Here is a 20113-nt window from a genome sequence, read left to right on the forward strand (position 1 = left end):
TCCAAGCCCTCCCTGATAGTCCTGCTGGAAGCAATGCCTTCCTGCTTGGCCTTTATCACTTTCTGCCTCGTGCTAAAGCTCTGAATGGATGCGTCTTATCTCCTAGTTAGACTGCAAGTCTTTGCAGGCTGGGACCACGTGTGACTCATTCTTGCATCTCCCACAGCACCTAACACAGCGCGTGGCTTGCAGGAAGCTCCGGGCGCATGTCTGTGGGACACAGGGATGAAGCCCAGTGGCAAAAAGGGAGGAAAGGGCTCCCCTTGGGCTGCAGGGGCTCTGTCTATTTTAAGCTCTGAATCACGGTAATATTTGCTTCAGAAAAGCCCACTGTGAACGTCCTGCTCCTTCTCCACACTGAGCTGAATGCTGATGATGGTGGTGAGCTCTCCTCCGATTTTTCTCTCATTAGAGTCTCACAGCCTTGGGTGCTCTGGATGTGTGGAGCAGTGCTGGGGGGAGACAGGGCTGGGAGGGACGTGATCGCTCTCCCCGAAACACTGCAGGTGGCTCTTGTCTGCCCCTCACAGAGAGTCGTCAGAGGGCTGAGAGGTGGTTAGTACTTTCAGAAGGGGGCAGGGGTCCCCTGAGCTGGAGCCTGTGGTGGGGGCGGGGGTGCAGAACTGCAAGGGGTCTGCAGCATTGAGTAGCTGCCCCGGAAGAACCCTCTGTTCACCACACAGGGCATCTGTGCTGAGCACATCCACGTGTGTGGTGTGGGCCGAGGGCGGCGTGCCTGGTTGCACTTGGGCGTCTGTGCACCTGCTGGAGGTGTGTATGCCTCAGCCTGCCAGCAACCACGGTCCCTTTGACCACCTGTGTCCCGCAGACTCTTCGCGGCTGGGCAGAGACATCCCTTGGTTCAGGTGACAATGCACTCAAGGGTTCCTGAGGATAAGTTCTGCTGTATTTGCGTATTCATTAAACAAATTCTTTTGCAGTGACTTCCGCGTGCCGTCCGCTGCGCTGGGCCCTGTGGCTGTGGTGTACATCAGGAAGGATGGAGCTCAGGGGCCACGACGACGGGGGGCGTCTCATGCAGCGTGCTGAAGGCCCACAGGCAGGGGGGCTGCGGGGAGGGCAGCGCTCGACAAGCTCACCCAATTTTAGGTAACCAGGATAGGCTTCCTGGGGGAAGGGCCAACTAAGCTGAGACCAGAAGGATGAGTAAGTATGTGTCATTGAGACGAAGAGGGAGGAGCAAGGCGCAGAGTGGGTGGGCAGCACGAGGGGCCAGGCCTGGCACGGCCCAGAAGTGAACAAAGCTGGCAGGATCTGGAGCTCCGTTGTGAACGGGGAAGCGGAGAGTGGGGACAAAGCCGGGAAGTGTGGGATGAGCCAAAGAGAAGGCAATGGGGAGCCTCTAAGAGGTTTTAAGCAGAAGAAGGTTGTGGCTAGATCTGCATTTTCAACAGCTTGCTCTGGAGGACTAGACACAGACACCTGCTGAAGGCGGATGCAGGAATCCCCTTGAGAGAGATGAGGTGCGGTCCAGGGGTGATGAGAACAGATCAGAGGCACGTCTGATGTGACCACACATAACCGGCTGGCCTGGGAGAGTCCCTGCTTGCCTGCTGTCCCACCATTACAGGACCCCCTTGCACTCAGCAAGCATCTGGTGTGGGTGATGAATTCCCTGGTTACCCTCCTCTTCACTGAAAGATTGCAAGCTCAAACCCACTGAGGTTTTGGGTCCCCAGTGTCTCCTACAAGGAGCCTGCCACGTTCTGTTTAGCAACAGGGACAGGTTGGGGCTAAACTTCCCGAGTGGCCGGCTGAGTGGTGGCCCGAGCTATAGCCCCTCACACTGTTGGCTGTGTGCTCAGGACCCAGCCATCTGCCGCCGGGACTTGGAGCACAGCCACGGACCTCGGAAGTGGCTTCCACGGCTGCTGCGTGGAGGCAAACACGCTAACCCGTGGGGCCACTATGTGATGACACTGTCTTCATCCATGGCAGCTCTGGGCCAGCCCGCCCTCGGGGTGGTCAGAAGGAGGCTGGGTGGTGTGACAGGCAGGCAGACAGGGGAGGCGCCTGGGTTCTGGAGCCACAGGGATGAGAGCACTAGACCCCCTGCTGCTTAGGGGCCTGGCGAGTGACACTTTATTAGCCAGAGAAGGAAAGTGGTGTCTCTGTTAACGAGCAATTGATCTTCCGCAATTAATCTGGAAGTTGTGAATAAGCTTTTTGCAAGGCACCTAATTAGTAAATCTAGTGCCTTCGGGGGGTGATTACATCCAGTCAGGATTGATGCTTTGTTAATAATTATATTTAAAAACATGCTTAGTCACAGCTCTTGCCTTTTATTAATAGTTAGGGCCCCCCTGGGGTAGGGGATGGGGGCGATGGGGGCCTTGGGGAGCCAAGCAGGTGATCGGGCCCATTTCCTGAATCCAAAGCCCCCTGCCCCACCTGCCTCCTCTCCCCACCTGGTCCTGAGCCCCATTAGCATGTTTTAGGCCAGGAACAGGGCTGCCTCAGGTCACATGGGTCCTGAGGTTCCCCAACAGCAGTTCTCAAACTTTAGTGTGATAGGAATCACCTGATGGATGCCCAGTGTTAAAAATAGAGATTCCTGGGCCTTACCTCTGGAGATTCTGATTCAGGAAACCTGGGTGGGCCCTGGGATTCTGTACTTTAAATAAGCACTCAGGTGATTCTGATGACAGTGGTCCCCGGACCCCTCTTAGAGAAGTATTGCCTCTGAACATCCAACCTTTCCTCCCCAGATGCAGATCCTTAACAGATTTCTTCCATTCTGTCACTCCCTTTAACTTGTCTACCATGAATTGTCTCATCTAGCATTTCCCAAGGCACGTTTTGCAGAGCACTAGTCCCAAGAGGAAAATCTTTGAAAGAAGTGTCCTGTGGTCAAATCTATTTGGAATGCTCCATCTACCTTTCAGAAAATAAAAACACTCCTGGTCATGTTAAAGGCTCTGAGAAGTCCTGCAGCCAGTAAACCTGCTTGTCTTTGCTTACCCACAGGTGTGCCCAAACAAATCTGACTCTGTAACTCCTTTTTGTGGGTGTGTGGATTTCTCTCCCATAGAGCTTGGCTTCTGGACACGCTTTGGGCCATGTCCCTGACCATTTCCCCCACAACAGCAGGACACCAGCTTCCTGCCCAGGATCTGCCCTCCATCGCACAGCTTCTCTCTCAATCCTTCCTTCCCTCCTCTGTTTCTTCATCAGGGGACCTTCCCCCGCCTCAGCCCTGGGAACCACCCACTGAGTCCTACACTTTCCTCCCCAACTCCCAGCCGGCAAGAGCGCGAGGCCCCCGGCTAGGCTGAAGTGTCTACCGGAAGAGGCGGTTGGCTGAGGAGCTGCGGTGGGCGAAGTTGTTGAAGAAGATCTCCAGCTCCTGGTCATTGTCAAAGTCGGCGGCGATGACTGTGCGGACAGGGGATGGCATGGAGAACTTGGGTGAGGCGATATCCTGGGAGGAGAGAAGGCCACAGAGGTCAGTGGACAGATGAGTGGGACAGGGCAGGTGAGCAGCAGGCCGACTCCCCACACTGCATATGCGTGTGGATGCAATCCAGGAGAAAAGACAGCTGACCTAACACCTCCTGTCTCACCTCCCCCAGAAGGGACCTGTGGTGGCTGCACTCAGGGCCACACAGAACTCGGGCTGCTTATAGCAGGACAAGGAGGTAAGAGGAACAGTCCTGATTCACACCAGTGAAGCACTTGGCTGTTCCCCAGGCAGGGTCACACGTAGCCCTCCCATCAGGCACTTGAGGAAGGGCAGACATTAGTATTCCCATTTTACAGGTGAGATGATGGAGTCCTGGGGCAGGAGGGAAATCACCCATGGTCATAGCTAATGATGGGGTGGGAGCCAGGGCTTCTGACTCCAGATGCTATGCCCTTCCTCCTCTGCAGGAGAGTCAGAAGCTAGGGGGTTGGGGGGACCTTGGAAGGTGCTGTGCATTTGAATCCAGGCTTCTCTGCTGAGTAGCTGTGTGATCTCAGGAAAGTTATTAACCTCTCAGGTCTCACTTTCTTCATTAGGAACATGGGGCTAGGAATAGCAGCTCAGGCTGTGAGGACTGCATATAAAATGCTTGGCACAGTGGGCATGAAATAGATCCCTGGTGATCTGTACTGGCCTCGCTCATGCTATCAGTCTCACGGAATGCGGCAGAGGTGGCTTTTAGCTGTGGTTTTGCTGTTATCTTATGTTTTTTCTTGGAAGTCTTTCAATATTTTTGAGACATTTGCTTTGGGGTTTGCAGTATCAGATATACCTGTCCAGGGCTCATGGGGAGACCCTAAGCCCAGGAGAGCCCAGCTTGGGCCTCGAAGTGCTGACAGGGCCTGGTGGACCTAGCAAAAGGGTCCTGGGTACGGGACTTCCTTTGAAATAGAAGAAGATGCGTTTCTTTTGTTTGTGAGAAGAATATCTATTGTAGATGGTTTTGTCCCTTAAAGATTCGAGCAGCCTGTCGAAATCTCAGGTACCGCATGGAAAGGGCTGGGAAGGGACATTCGGTGTTTCTGGGGGTGCCCCTCTGCCCCTTGGCCTGGCCCTGCTCCTTGGCCTCTTATGCAGGCCCCCCCTTCCATCTGCTGCGGGAACAAGCCAGCCTGGGACAGCTGGCGAGCTGCCTGTCCTGGGGAGGCCAGGAGGGAGGCTGTCCCCATCAGCGCAGTAATGAGGCTGATTAAGAGCCTGGCCAGTTGGCCAGGATAGGCTGAACAGGGCCTTAAGAGCTGGAGAAAAAAGAGACCTCAGGATCTCTAATTCCTTATTAGTCTATTGATCCTATAAAAATGGAAACCTACATAGCCCCCTTGGGGTCGCCCCATTGGACGCCTGGGCTTCTGAGATAATGTATGTAAAGCGCTTAGCACAGTTCCTGGCACATGGAAGGCACCTGATAAATGGGGTATCTATTATCATTATTATTGCTCCCATGAGCTCTGGAGCAGGGCCACCAGAAGGCTTAGCAGCGTTCCTCAAACCCAGCACACTGATGTTTGGGCCTGGATCATTCTGTGCTGGGGGGGCTGTCCTGTGCATTATAGGACATTTAGCAGCCTCCCTGTCCTCTACCCATTAGATCCCAGTAGCACCCGTCTCATTTGTGACAAACAGAAATGTCCCCAGACACTGTCAAATGGCCTGGGGAGAAAACCACCCCTGGCAGAGAAGCTGGGTTAGAAGAAAAAACTGAATACTGATGAAAATCATCCAGGATCAACTGCCCAAGTTCAGGGTATGCCTCCTTCCTTCCCAGAGAGCCTGGGTCTCAAGGGAGAGAGCAGCTGGGTCTGAGCATTGCAAGGTGGCTGCCTATGGGGGAGGGAGCTTGTGGTGGCCAGCTAGACATAAGGTTCCTGGACACTCCCCTGGGACAATCAAGCATCAGGCAAATGCTAGAACTGTCTCACTCTTGCAGAGGATTTTGGCAAGACCTAGATACCTCCAGAACAATCTGGACTCCCTCAGACCCATTTCAACCATCCTATGGAAGCTCCCTGAGAAAGCTCCAAACTCAAGCTCATCAGGTGGGTGGCACTGTCACCAAACAGCCCCTTTGGAGAATTCTTGGCACCACAATCTATTGACAGCTCAGGGAGGGGGCACAGAGAGGGATTTGAGGTCATCTTGCCCACCCTCTGCCAACTGTCCTTGGTGGGGGGGGGGGCAGCTGTTGGGAGGTCTGTAGCCTCAGCCTCCCCTGTCCCTCTATTCCCCACTGCATGCTTAACCTGAACTTAAACTTGAAAAGATCAGGTTTTCCAGGAGCCACCTGGAAAAACGCTGCTGATCCAGGAATGAAGTCCACCTTCCAGAGCCTTCATTGACCTGTTCTTGCCCACCTTGGGAAGCTGCTGCCCCTCCTCTGCCTGTGGCCCCCTCTGCTCCAGGCACTAGAAGACCAGACAGGAGTCCATCATCTTCCCCCAGATGCTACGTTCATTGTGGCTCTCCTGCCTCGAGGTTCTGCAGAGCCACAAGCCTCTTCTCAGCCTGGGGGGAGGCGGAGGCAGGGCTGTATCCCCAGGATATGCCAGGGCCACTCACAGTGCTGGCCGGTGGACGGCAGGGAGGAAGGGAGAGGTCCCCTCTTACCCGAAACCGGACCTTCCCGTGGGCGCTCATCTGCAGGTAGAGCCGGTGGGGGCCATTCCAGTTACCGTAAACGATGTCCACTTTTCCATCACGGTTGAAGTCGGCCAGGGCAACACCTCGCCCGTGCTGGTGCGGGTCGTCCACACCTGGGGAGGAAAGACAGGAACCCTCAAGGCAGCGCCCCCTGCAGGCTCCACAAACACCTTGCTGGAGCTTCTTGGAAAGAGACAGGGAGGGCGACCCTTGCGCTGATCCTGCCCTTTGAGCAGATGGGGAGCCACGCTGGCCAGCCCAGAATTTCTCCACAGGGGCAGGTGGCGGGCCAGCCATGTGGTTGCAAAGAGAACCAGACTTGTCTTCAGCTGCACCTGCCCAGCAAGCACACAATTTTCACTCAGTTTTGGGGTAGCATGGGGACGGGAAGGAGACATGGAAATTCCGGAGGACTAAAGTTCTCCAGAACCAGGCGCCCGGCACTGCCACTGGGGTATATAGTAAGTTGGTCATCACTCTTTTGTTCAAATCTCTCAGTGGCTCCCCAGTACTGCTGGGCCAAGTTCAGATTCCTGCCTGGGGAGCACAAGGCCCCTGCCTACCTTATCTGGCCTTTATCTGATACCCCTGTCCCCCTTACTCATAAGTTCTGCCTTCCTGGGTTCCTGTCGTTCCTCAAATGAGCCCTGCTCTTTCCGGCTTACAGCCTTTGCTCAAGCTTGTCTCTGCTCCAGGAATGTCTCCCCCTGGCTCTTGGTTACCTGGCTCCTTGTTTTTCTTCTGCTCTCAGCTACAATGTCACCTCCTCAGGAAGCCTCCCCTGACCACTCCCATGAAAACAGCTCCTCCCAACTACTTGGTTATCTTCCCTGACAGCCTCTCATTTTTCCCCTCAACCGTGCACATCACAGGTGCAATTATGTCCCTTTGCGGTTTATTTGCTTAGTGTCAGGTTTCCCCACTAGACCTTACACTCCATGAGGTCAGGGACTGTCTTCTTATTCACCTGTGTTCACATGGCATCCATCTCAGGGCCTGTGGTGATCCGGTAGTTTTCAGTAAATACTTACTGAATGAACGAAGAGACATAAATAATTTGACAGAAGGCAACTGGGGACATTGGTGACAGCAGAGGAAATACCACACCATAACAGAGAAACCCACAGTGTGCCTCATGAGCTCTGGGAAGAGAAGCTTGTGTGTTCAGCGTGACCTGCTTATGCTGTCCCCGCATCAGCCAGTGCCCACTGAGCTGATCCCGGGGGAGGACATGGGGTGGCTTTGCCCAGAGGGATGGCCTGACCTCCTGGCTGCGCAAAGCAGATACGTGCCCTCAGGCCACGCGTGGAGCTGAGAGGCTGTAGATGCTGGTTCTAAATGCTGACGCCCATGCCAACTCTTTCAGAGGACAAAGTGCCGGTGGCCATCAGGCCCTCACAGATGGTGGGTGACAGGACAATGTAATGGAGGGGGGATCACGGGATCCAGGGCACAGGGAGCTCTCGCCAGCTGCAACCACAGAGCTCCTGGGGATGGGAGCCAGGAGAAGGTAGGGCTGGGGCCCCTTGAGAACCTTGGAGGCTGAGCATCCCCTTGGGGGAGGGAAGGATCTGGACGATGGGTGGGAGGAGGGGGGGTGGGGCGTGGAGAAGAGGCAGTGAGGCCCAGGCTTGAGGAGGAGGCTTTGCAAAGGAGCAGGGGCAGCCTCCCACCTCTAGGATTAATACCCCATTAATTCTCTACAAAACTCCCCAGTCCTAATGTCGGTGGCCTTCTGTGTTGGCCCATTTCTCTCCTATCTACGAGGCACCTTGACAAGGAGCTGGTTCCCTTTCACGGGAATAATCGGTGCCAGGCTGCATTTCACAGCAGCATCTGTTTGGGTGATGAATGCCCTCTTGACATGTCTTGTTAAACCCCTGCAATCATTCTGACTTTCAATTACGGGCCTAGCACCTTTCCTCTCTCCTCCCGCCAGATACCTTCTCCCGCTCCAACTTGTTCGCTCACCTCTGCTCCCATCTCTTTAACACCTTATCAAATCCTCTAGGCTTTCTCCACTACCACCTCCCTTCATTTTATGATTTTTCAGCAATGAGAAAATTTGCTGCCAGAGTATACAGCACCGGGGTGTGTGTGCTTGCCGGGTGGGAGGACAGGCCAGGGCCGCTGCCTCCAGCTCTGGCTTTGCCGGGAAGGAGAAGAGGGAAAGGCAGGAGGGGAGTTGACTGGCTACAAGCGGAGGGGTGGTGTTCAACATGGGAACTCCCGAGCAGAGAGCTGGGGGATTAGGTACTTGTAAGTCACAGAGAACGGATTGGTGCTCGCTCAGGGATTTGATGCTAGCTGTCAGCACTAGCTGGAGCTTGTAGGACCTTTGATCTATGTGTCTAGATTCCCGCTCACCCCTTCTTCTGGAGGCTACAGCTCATCCCCATGCTGCCCAGAAAGAGGTGAAATCAATCCTTTCATTGGCAACGTGCGGAGGAAGCGGGTGGGGGGAAGTGGTTGAAGGGCAGGCTGATTATATCCACAAACTTTTATGAAGTGTCCATTCTGCCATTCAGCAAAATTTACTGGGTGACCACTGTGTGCCAAGTGCGGTGTCAAGAATGAACAGCACAGTGCCTAGTCCTCGTAGACATAGATTATTTTAGCAAAACAGAAGCCTGACCAAGAAGTGTATGCAGGACGGTGTGAATGCAGAGGAGGGAGTGTGAATCTTGCCAGGTAGTACAGACAGAGGCAGGAAAGGCTTCATAGATAACATCTGAGCTGAGTGTTGAAGGATAAATAGAAGTTCTGCAGACAGAGAAAGGGAGAAGGCACTTCAGACAGAGAGGATGGCAGGTGCAAAGGCCCTGAGGCAGATGAGGGATGAACAAAGAGGGAGGAAGGGGAGGAGAGCTGGGAACCCGAAGTACTATTTTATGTGGATTTTAGCCTCCCTCTTATTAGAGCTATTTGTTTATCCATCTTTTCCCCTCTCTAGAATGCCTATGCCTGTGAGTGTATGTGTGTGTGGTGGGAGGATGTGGTGTTCAGATCAGCACCCCCAACTCTTACCCCCAGCCTGGCACTTAGCAGAGGCTCAATAAATGGCTACTTGATTGAATTCAATGGTTAAGGTGAATGTGGGGAGGGGACCAGGAAAGAGGCAGCTTGGAGGAGAAATTAAGGCTGAGAACTCAAGCAGGACTCAGAGGAACACGGGCCAATTCTAGTCGCTGGAAAATGGATACTGCTCATGAGTTACAGGCTCCCCCTTTCCCCAGCGGCGAACATTCCCCGTGGCCTGAGCCTGGGGGATGTGGAACTGAAGATAACAAGCAAGGTTTCCCTGTATGGTGCAGATGACTACTTGTCCCACTCTCCCTGAGGCCTGTGGGCCACGCTGGAGGGGGCAGGGCAGCCCGGAGGCGGGCCTGGGGCGTCGAGGGACGCAGGGCAGCGGTCGCACTCACCAGCACTGGCAGCAGCATCCACGAAGGTGCCGTCGCCCTGGTTGTGGAAGAGGAAGTTGGGCCCATTTTCGTTGTCACAGAAGATGTCTGAGGCGCTGCTGCTGAGGATGGGCCCCACGCTGACACCCCGGCCCCCTAGGAGAGGACATCGATCCACAGTGAGTGGCAGAGGCAAGGCCTCAGGCCCGCGAGGAGGCCTTCGAGAAGCTGCTATGGCGAGATGCCTCAGAAGAGCTTTGGGGGTGGGGGGAAATTCCAACCTTCTGGATGCTTCTCTGAGCCCAGATCTGGGCTCGCAGTCCTGTAAACTTGTGTGGAGCATGACCACACTGATGATGAGGCAAGTGAGGGGCAAGACAGAGTCACTCCGCGCAAAGCAACGATTCTGCGACCTATGGAACGTAGAAGCCACCATATCCTTCCCTTCCTTTCAGAGGCCGAATTCCAATACTCCCTTAGCCCAGGTCTACCCACCACATTTTGGTCAAGTCACAGATTTTCTGGACAACCCCCACCCCCACCCCCAGTCATACATAAGCCAGTCAAGACACAGGGTGTGCTCCTCTTCTAAGAACATCTAGGAAGAGGTTCTAGCTAAAGCTACAGGATGTTTTCTTAACTTTGTGTGATGGAGCAAACAACTGGGAACAGGCTGAATGTCCATCAACAGCGACGGGTTGAATGGATTATGGTGCATCCATACGACAGACCATTCTGCAGCCACTAAAAAGACTGTGTAGATCCATATGTATTGACTTGGAGGAGTGCCCGTGACATACTGTTAAATGAAAAAGGAATTCACCAAGTAATGGTATTGTGTAATCTTAGTTTAATTTAAAAAAAAAAAAAGAAAATACATGATATTTCTGAACATGTTTACACAAGCTCGTTCTTGAGTTGGGGGAGAAGTGGGAAAGGCCACACCCTGAGTTGTTAACCCAGACTGCTAGATGGGGTGGGATTTGGGGAGGGAAGGAGGGACGGTAGTTGGCCTTTTTTGGGAATGTCTTTGTGTTATCTGGCTTGTTGCAACAGAATTGCTTCTGTAGTTTGAAAGGAAAAAAAATCCAATAACTACATACTTTTTTTTTTTTTAAAGAAAGAAATCAAGCCAGCTTTACATTAGGGTTTGATGTCTCCAAGATCAAATTTGAGCTATCTGTGTCAACAAGTCCAATCTTAAGACATCTTGAACAAACAGCCCCAACTACTGGGCTTCGAATCAAGAGTTGGAAGCCAAACCCCCAAATATTGGGCAGAAAAACAGCCTGACCAGGACTGGGACATGGATTCTAATCCCAGCAAGGCCTTTCACAAGGAGTGTGAGCTTGGGCAATTTATATTACCCTTTAAGCCTCAGTTTTCTCATCTGTGCAATGGGGGTTGTGTGACCTGCTTTTTCTATTTTAGGATTTTTAAGAGGATACGTGAGGTGAGATCCTCACAGAGTCTCTTTGTGAATCCTACTCCCTTGCTACTCAGAGTCAGGTCCATGAATCTGCTGCAAGGGAGCCACCTTGTTAGAAATGCAGAGTCTCAGGTCCTTCCCCAGCCAGAACTCGCCTTCTGGAAGGATCCCTGGGTGGTCATGTGCACAGTAAAATTTGAAATGCACTGCTCTAATGGGCTATTCAGTACAATAAGAATAGTTTTCAGAGCACTCAGAAGGACTTATTATTGTTATTTGTTAAATAAATGAGAGCTCAGGCCGACCTGAGCGATGCCTAAGCCCTGCCTGCCTGCCTGCCTGCCTGGATGGGGAAGAGGTTTCCATAAAGTGACTGCTAATTTGGGATGGAGGTTCTCTCGGTCCCCAGACTCCTTCTGTCCTCTGAGAGATGCTCCTGGAGGAAATCATGGGGCCTTTCTCACCCGTGCAATACAGTCTGCCCACCAGTACAAGTGTTGGGGGCCAGGAGGAGAAGATGGGGCAAATCGCAGTGCCATTCTTCTTGCTCTCATGGTTAAGCTCCAAATTAACACATTCTGGGCCCTGGGCCTCCCATATTCCTCCCAGGTAATCTAATTAGCTCTCAAGGAGAGCCCAAGCCTCATGAAAATGGAGTCACTGAATCCACAGTGCTCTCGGGGAGCATCATCCAAGATGTGAAATGCGTTCTTCATTAGGACAGCCACAGTGTGGGGTGGGGAGGCTTTCAGACGCCTTTCCTAAAGCCAGCAGAGAGCGGTGCTGGCCTGCAACCTGAGCACCACTTCTGCCCATTCAGAGGAGCCGCGAAGTGGCTGCTGGCAGCCGTCCCTGCCCTGGTCCTGCCAGATTCCAGCCCAGGAACAGGCTTCAGTGAGAAACCCTCGGCCTTGCCTGGGCCCCCGGAAATTCCAGGTGGGGCTCTGGGACTTGCCACCATGCAACTCCATCCTTCCTCCCCACTCTGGTGTTCTCCAATTTCCTCTCTGCCTCTGGCTCTCAAGCTGTGACACATTCTCTTCATTTTCTACAAAGCAGGTTATTTCCCTCTTGGACAAATTTCTAAATCTTTCTAATTAACTAATTGGGTTGGGTTGAAAGCTTGTACCATTTGTAACCTGTAATTATTAGAAAATTGCCATGGTAACCACACTACTAATTAGTGACAATTTATTGCCATGGCAACTGGACCATAACAGAGATGTTACCCACAACTCCTTCTTGGCAAGTTCACCGCACAGTTGGGGAGCAGGTGAGTCGACAGTCGGGGAGACAGCCTCTTGGGAACAGGCCCCCATGGCCTCAGGATGGAGAGTCCAACTGGGGTCTGAGATGGGGGCGATCAAGTACTGGCACCTCTTGCTGTGCAGGGGAAACCCTCCTCCCAGGTGGACCACGTAATTCCTCTTCAAACCAACAAAATCCATCCATCCTAAGGGTAGCCGGATACTTCCACTCCCTGTGTGGCCAGTGACAGAGGTTCCTGATTCAATATCTTCTACCCGTTCTCCCTCCCCCCAGCTCTTCCCCTCCTAAGGTTTAGCACACACCTTTTGTGGCTGCATGAGGGGCACTCAGGAACATCTTTATTTTAGCCTTGGAGGATGATGTCCCAATTGTGAGTTAAATTCTACTTTACATCAATGTATGCTTTTATATTTGAGGCAGGCACATCCTCTTGGGGACAAGCAGTTTCCCCACTTGGGGCTGGAGAGGCAGCCCTGGTGGTGGGAAAGAAGATTAGGGATCAGGAGGTTTGAGTGTGACCTTGGGCGCCTCCCCCAGCCTTTCTGGGCGTCTATTTTCTCACCTATAACGTGAGACTGACAATAACAACAGTTCCGTCTCAGGGCTGTCATAAATATTAAGTGAGCTGGTTTTCGGAAGGTACCTTGGAAAATGTCAGGTGCCACAGAGTCATTAGCTGGGACAATTTCCCACCTGCTAGGTTAATAAAATCTCCTTATTTCCCCAGGACTTTCAAGCGTCTAAGGCTTCCTTGTTCCGTTGTTGGGTGTAGACACTGCTCCCTGCCCAACCCTTCCTGTGGCCTCTCACTCTGCCCATCAAGCTGGGTGGGGGAGGTGGAATTACAGGGGAAATGCCTCCCCACTGCCCTTCTTCCTCTTGCCACATCCTTGCGTGCCCCCTCTGATTATCTGCCTATTGGTCCTGCTCCCCACGGGGCAGCCTCATTTATCCTCAAGAACTGCACCCCTAAAGTTCTGAACCCCTGAGCTTTGGCAAGGCAGACTCAAGTCCAATTTGGGTACAGGCAATCCGTTTCTCAGACTGCATCGAAGCCATACTGGGGTGGCCCGCTGAAAGGCTGTATTGTATCTGGGAGCCAGGGGTGGTGGGGTAAGGACGGAAAAGAGAGGCTGTGGAGAACAAAAGCGTGGGTGCTGCTGAACCACCCCAAACTGTGGGCCAGAGGACCCAGGCATGAGGAGATGGGCATTGCCTTGCTAAGGAAAAGCCTCTAGGTCCTTGCCCGGCCTTTGCACCTGCTTTGGCTACAGGAACTTGAGCTGTGTGCTCTTCAGGCCCTGGTCTCCCTCCCTGTAAACTGGGTGGGGGAATGAGATATCCAAGGCTCCTTCCCATTCTCCCAGTGCATCCTCTAGACTGAAACTCAGGACGAGCATGGCTGGGAGTGGATTCCTGGGCCCATCTGGAGTCCACACCACTGCGGCTTTGTGAGGCCCCTTGGTCAAGGAATTTGGACCCATGGGATTAATCTACTGAGACCTCAACAGAAATAAAATTCTTACGATTCTTGTGGATGCCAAGGCCTGCAGGCTTCCGAGAACATCCAAGCAATTATATAAGAGTAGCAAAGATGCTGGAAAACATAAGGGTGAGGAATGATGTGTGTGTGTGTATGTGTGTGTGTTTGAGAAGGGGGTGTGAGGACAGTGCAGGATGGTAACAGGGTCTTTCATCCTAAATTTCCTGAAAATTCAAACACAGAATAATACTGTGTTGGTGCTACCCATAAACCCTCTGTGAGACGTACAGATGCTGGGTGGGGCTCTGAGTGTGTGGAGGGCAGGGTATTAGATATGGACTTGTATCTAATAGCAGCCCCTCTGCCTCCCTGCTCTCCCGTCATGTGTACGAGACATTCTGTAGCTTCGTCTCACCTGACCACTTGCCGGGTGAGGAAACCTGGGCTCCAGGAGGTGTAATCGCAGCCAGCGGGCAGTGGATCACAGTTCATATCCACACCTGCATGACCCTGGAGCCTGTACTCCCCCACAGCGTGCTCTAAGATGTTTCTACAGAAGTCCCCTCCAGGCAGAAGAGGGATCCCTGCTCCCGGTAAGGCCCAGAGTGGTCAGCCACAGGCTTGACCTTTAAAACCTTATTTTAGCAGAAGAAAAGATTGTATTTGTATCATATGACATATTTGTGTTTGTTCTGAAAGAAAATGATGCCCCCTCTTGTCACTCACCCAGTACAGTGACACCCCATGTGCTCTGGGGCAGGTCTGGGGCTGCCCTCCTGGAGGGTCCTGGGCCCTGCTGGAGGAGCCCGTCACTCCAGTGCTGCCCGTCAGATCTGGCTGTGCTCCCACTGCAAGGCAGTGCACCCCTGGCAAACTGGGGTGCTCCGTGGCCCCCACTCTGCTGCCCACGGTCACCTCTCTGGAGTCGGCTGCTGGGGAGCCGCCAGAAGGCCTCAGCTGGGCTTTAGGCATCTCCTTCTCCAATAATGACTTCCTATAAATCAGATCTGCCCTCCTCTTTGTTCTACATCACTCCCAGCCAACAGCAAAAATCCCCACCCCACATCATAAATCCACCTTCATTTTCTTTCCAAATTTCTTGTAAGGATTCTTTAATCACCGCCTTGCAGCCCAGGCAGATGCTCCCTCAGAGGGTGAGGCCGAAATGCAGAGCTCCTGGGGAGGGAATAGAGACTGGCGGGGGGGGGGGGGGGTGGGCAGAGTTAAGAGGGAAGACAAGTGGATTCCAATAGAGATGGGCATGAAGAGGCCCATGGCTGTACCCGGCGCTGAAGGGCAGACTGGGGGTCGGGGGACAAATGGACAATGCTTCCAGGGCAGGGGCTGGGCGGGCTTGCTCTGTGCTGCCCCCTGTGCCTTGCAGGACGCTCCCTGCATCCAGGAGGTGCCCAGCAGAGGGCCCTGGCATCCCTGTGGGCACCTCAGAGGATAGGGTCTACGCTCCGAGGGGCCTACCTGTGGGCCAGGCCCTGTGCTGGCCATGTCCTATGTTTGCCAACCTTCATTCTCACACCCCCACCGTAGGTGAGAAAGCTGAGGTCCACAGACATTAGTAAGCTGTCGATCGCTGCCTGGATAGGACTGGTACCTAGCACTGTGACGCCAGAGCCTGTCCTCTTAGCAGCGCTGTGAGACAGTGGTTCACGCTGCTAGTTCAAGGTGCTCAGAGAGGCTGGGGATGTGCCCAAGGTCACTCAGGGCTGCAGAGGCCAGTGTAGACCTCTTGGTCCTCACCTTCCCCCTCCTCGGGTTCCATGCCAGGCCCTCTGCCACATGGACAACTAATTCTCAGGATTCCCTGTACCTTCCAGGCTCCAAGGGGCCGCCGGCATCTGGGAAAGTTGGGGCTTGGCATTCTCCTTGAACTAGGGACTATGGGCGAGTGGGCTTCCCTCCATTCAACTCGGCACCAACCCCAATGTCGGCCCGCAGCCCGCGAGTCCCCCGAGAGTGGGCACGGTGGCCGCTAGATGGCACTGTGACCTAGCAGAGTGGCAGCCACCAGTGGAATTGCTCAGGTCTGGAGAGTAGGCTTCCCATCCCCCCACCCGAGAGAGCTGGACAGCGTGGTGCGGGCAGCGCCATTGGCCGGCCTCCCCCTGCTGCCCGCATAGCCTTGGCCAAGCAGCTGCTTCAGCCACAAAACCTGGGGGTCATAATCAAACCCATGAGGGCCATTCCCTGGGGTTGTGTCCTGGGGGATGCCAGGCCTTCCTCCTTCACCAGCCCCTCCCGTTTTGCAGGCTGGAGCCGGATGCTCAAGCTGGAGGTCACCAGAAAGGTCAGCTGGTTGTGGCAGTTTAAGCTGTGGGGTCGGGGCTCTAAATGCTAGTTTCTCTACAAACCTTCTGTGTGACCTTGGGCAAGTCCCTTCTCCTCTTTGGACCTCGATTTGTTCTTTTGTAAAACAAGAGTTTCTCCAAGGTCTGTCCGGCAGATGGGTATTGTGTGGCTTGGCTCTGGGGACGTGTGGCTCCCCGACTGCACATCTGGCCATGGCTTACTTCCCTCCTGGCCTGCTCATCACACTGCCTGCCTCCCTCCCCCTTCCCAGGCCCCAGGGCACCAGCCTGGAGCTGAGCACTGGCCATGTGCCAGAGCCTCAGCAATCAGGCCGGCCTCCAGTGGTGGCCCTCACATTTGGGGTCTGTCCCTGGGGCTCAGGGCGGTGCTCTGGGCTAGCTTTCCAGCCAGATGTCCGTGCGTCATTATCGGAGTGACAAAGGGGGCTGCAGGGTAGAACTGAGGGGCTTGGCGGGCAAGGAAAGGGTGGGCTGGGGAAGGCGGGCAGACACAATAGTAACTTGGTGGGCCAAATAGGTTCTTGTCAGCCAAATGGCTTTTGGAAGTCTGCAATGCTGCTCTAACGTGTCCTCTGGGCACGCCAGCTGCCCCGGCCTGCCTGCCTTCTCCACAGAAGCTGCTGTCCCTTCCTTGAGCTGCCTGGCCCTTCCAGCACAGCCCGGCGCAGTTGGCTACTGCTCCCATCCCCATGCATACTCCTCAGCTGTCTCCTCTCGGTCCCCTCCTGCCCCCTCCTTGGTTCCTGCCGGCCCCTGTGCCAGCCCAGCCAGCGTGAACAATGTCCCCTTCGTGCTCAAACCCAGCCGCAACCTCCCGAATTCTTTTATTCTGTGTATAACCCTCTCTCCCAGAACTTGCCTCCCTTCCATCTCATCATTTTCAAGTGCTTCATCTCCCCAGCCCACTCTCCTTCTCCTGCAGATCAAGGCACTTAATTGCCAAGCCAGCCCAGTGCACAGAGCTGGGAACTATTCAGAAAAATTGACTGTACAAATCTAGGCTGAAGCTCCTGCATGTTTATTCCTTTTCCCAGGAAAGCATGGTTTATTACTGACACTCGGCCAGAAAGACTGCACGTTCACGTGTGGGGCTCTCGAGCACTTTGATGGGGCTTGAGCTGTGCACACTATTTTACTGTCTAGCCATTTGTTCCCACAAACTTTGTCAGACAGGTCAACATCAATCTCCCTGTTTCACCGAGGTGGAAAGTTGGCTAGAGAAAGGCATCATAAACTCAGGAGGGGCTGTGACAACCCTTTCCAAGTAGGGCTTTGAGAGTATGCTACCACCCGGCTGTCCAGAGGCAGGGGGATGGCCCAAATGACCCTTCAAGTATTCTTCCAGCCCCAGGATTTGGATTCAGGCAGGCCTATACTTTGGAAGTCTGCAGTGCAAGTTGGGATGGATACATCGGGAAGGTCAACCAGTGAAGGATTTCTATGTCCAAATTACAGGTTCGGGGTGAGTGAGGCCCAAGTTCACGTGCGAAGTTGTTGTGCACAGCTCCGGCTTCCTGATTTTTGGCACCCAAAACAGGAACTGGATTGCTCTGCCATCAGCAGTCTATTGGCAGATTATCAGAGTTTAGTCAGCAGCCGTGCTAGAATTAGAAAAACAGCCTTCCCTAGAAAGATCTCCCTGTCAGAGACTGACAATAGGTCCCCCATCCAGAGAGATTTGGGGGGAGCATGGCTTCAAAAAAAAGGGCCTGGAGAGGTTTTGGAACAAGAAAACAATTCTTTGAGCTCAGTTATCCGAGACAGGACCCAGCTGAAGCTTAGGGATTTAGCACTCAATTCCTGGCCGCTTATGTATAAGTAAATAATTTCATCTGCTGTTTGGCAATAAAGAATTCTTTAAATCTCGGCCTTTGTGATTTGTCAGTTTTCTCCTACAGAACCTGTTCACCCATCATTTGGGTTACAGCAGAGAACGGGGCAAGAGGTTCCAGGGAGAGGATGATGTTGTGCTCACCTTACGTCCTGTGTCCCCCACACCCCCAAAGCCCACCCTTGACAGGTATCTCACCAACCCTTGGAAAGGCAGTGTTGGAGAAGCTTCGTGTGGGTGGGGGAATGGAATCAAGCCTTCATCCTGCCCTCCCCAGGGACGCAAGCACACCCTCTCCTGTGGGCTCTGATAAACTAGACTCAGCCTTGCAGTGCCCAGCCCCCAGCCCCGGCCCCCCCACCCCTCCAACTCACAGCACGCCGCACGTCACCCCGCCTACCTGTGTATTTGCTGACCCCAGCCTCAGCAGCCACATCTCTGAGCGCCAGAATGCCCTGGGAGAGGTCACTGGCCTCAGGGTCCATTTCAATGAGGGCGTCAGGGCCCACGTTACCGTAGGCGTAATTGGCGATATAGATAGAGTAGCGTCCGGAGCCCTGAGGAGGAAGGGAAGGAGGGTGGGTGAGCAGACCGGTCTGGGCTCATCTTGGTCTCTTTCCCAGAAAGCGGTTCTCCCCCTCCTTTTGTAGGACCATAGCTCTTTCACGGGTCAGGTGATCCTCCCTGGTCCAGAGTGCATGGCCTTGCAAGCTGTATACGGGCCCAAATCCAGAGGTGCTTTTCCCAGAGGCTACAGAGTGCACGACACCTGCCTGCCCCCCGCCCCTGCCGCGTCCTAATACAAAGCAGCCCTGCTTCTCCTTCTATCCTGTTCCAGAAGAACACATCCCTCCCTCTCCCCCACAACCACCTTTTTATAGACAATTTTCTAATGTGCCTCTCTCCAGCTGAGCTCTCTCCAGCTGCCAGCCAGGGTAGCTGCTCAATAAATATTTGCTGATTGATTGATCTACCAATTCCCATTATTCTCAGTCTCTCTCTCTCCCCCATTCAAGCTCACTCCAGCCAAGATGACAAGCAAATTCCGGAGTTTGCTCCCTCCCCACTGCCCACCCTGTATCTCCTTGTTCCTCTATTTTGGTAGCATAGGCGGCTCAGATATGCAGGGGTCCTCCTTCCCTCTTCCATCCCCCTGGTTTTCCCATATTACCAGAAAGAAATAGTATATTGCTTCTGTCTTTCTAACACTGTCTCAAATATTTTTTTCCTTTGCATCCAGGAGAAGCCTGGGTACCAGCTCCTTGCAGCTGTAGTCGTTCTCCACTCTAGTCCGAAACCCTGTGGATGAAAGACTCTTTTCCGTCTGTTAGTATAACGGTGTCATTTCTTCAATGGATGCCTCCTTTCCCCCAAGAGATCTGCACGATTTCTAAATTCTAACCGTTTTCTAGCTTTCCTCTCATCATTTCCCTCCAATTAATCAGATAGTAGATATATCTTGAACTCCAACTACATGCAACACGCTCTTGCTATAAATGTACCTAAGACAAAGTCTTCATTCTTCGGTTGCCTATAGTCTCATTTAAAGGCAAGCCATAAACATGGGGCACCTGGGTGGCTCAGTCGGTTAAGCATCCAACTCTCGGTTTCAGCTCAGGTCATATCCCACGGTTCGTGAGATTGAGCCCTGCACCAGGCTCTGCAGGGCTTGATTAATAAATAAGTAAACTTAAAATTTTTTTTAATGTTTATTTATTTTTGAGAGAGAGAGAGAGAGAGAGAGCGTGCACGAGAGGGGGAGGGGCAGAGAGAGAGGGAGACACAGAATCTGAAGCAGGCTCCAAGCTGTCAGCACAGAGCCTGAAGCGGGGCTTGAACTCATGAACCGTGAGATCATGATCTGAGCCAAAATGGGATGCTCAACCGACTGAGCCACCCAGGTGCCCCAAGAAATAAATATAAACTTTAAAGGCAAGCCATAAACACAAAACAACCCAGGAGAAACAGCTGAGTTCCAGGCCAACTGTGCTCTGTCACCCCCTTCTCGGCCTTCAGCCCTCCTGGCTTGATTCTATTTCTTACCCAATGACTCCAGAAGCCACCCCCCATCCCACCGAACCAATCACTGATGGCATGTTTTCTTTGGGGAAGCTGATTAAGAGCTACTTGGGTCTGTCTGACTGGTGGGTGAGGACAACCAAGGAGCTCACAGTCTCCTGAGGGGATGCAGACATGTCAGTGATAACACAATTACGCATATGATCAAGAGAATATGTATGTTAACTACACTG

The 20113-nt window shown here is 53.3% G+C and overlaps 1 protein-coding gene across 6 annotated transcripts in view; it reads right to left on the reverse strand.

The window, feature by feature from the left end:
* The window catches only part of CRTAC1 (cartilage acidic protein 1), a 157442-nt gene that overhangs the window by 35928 nt on the left and 101401 nt on the right, over nt 1-20113 (reverse strand). For all 6 annotated transcript variants that reach the window (XM_019459052.2, XM_019459047.2, XM_053909807.1 and 3 more), the window contains exons 5-8: nt 18262-18418; nt 9547-9681; nt 6089-6234; nt 3306-3442 (exon numbers count right to left, since the gene is read on the reverse strand). In XM_019459052.2, coding sequence (XP_019314597.1) covers nt 3306-3442; nt 6089-6234; nt 9547-9681; nt 18262-18418 — 575 coding nt within the window. The remainder of the gene's footprint in view (nt 1-3305; nt 3443-6088; nt 6235-9546; nt 9682-18261; nt 18419-20113) is intronic.

This window comes from Panthera pardus, unplaced genomic scaffold (assembly GCF_024362965.1).
Source record: "Panthera pardus isolate Hobbes unplaced genomic scaffold, ASM2436296v1 HiC_scaffold_22, whole genome shotgun sequence".
Lineage (NCBI taxonomy): Eukaryota > Metazoa > Chordata > Mammalia > Carnivora > Felidae > Panthera > Panthera pardus.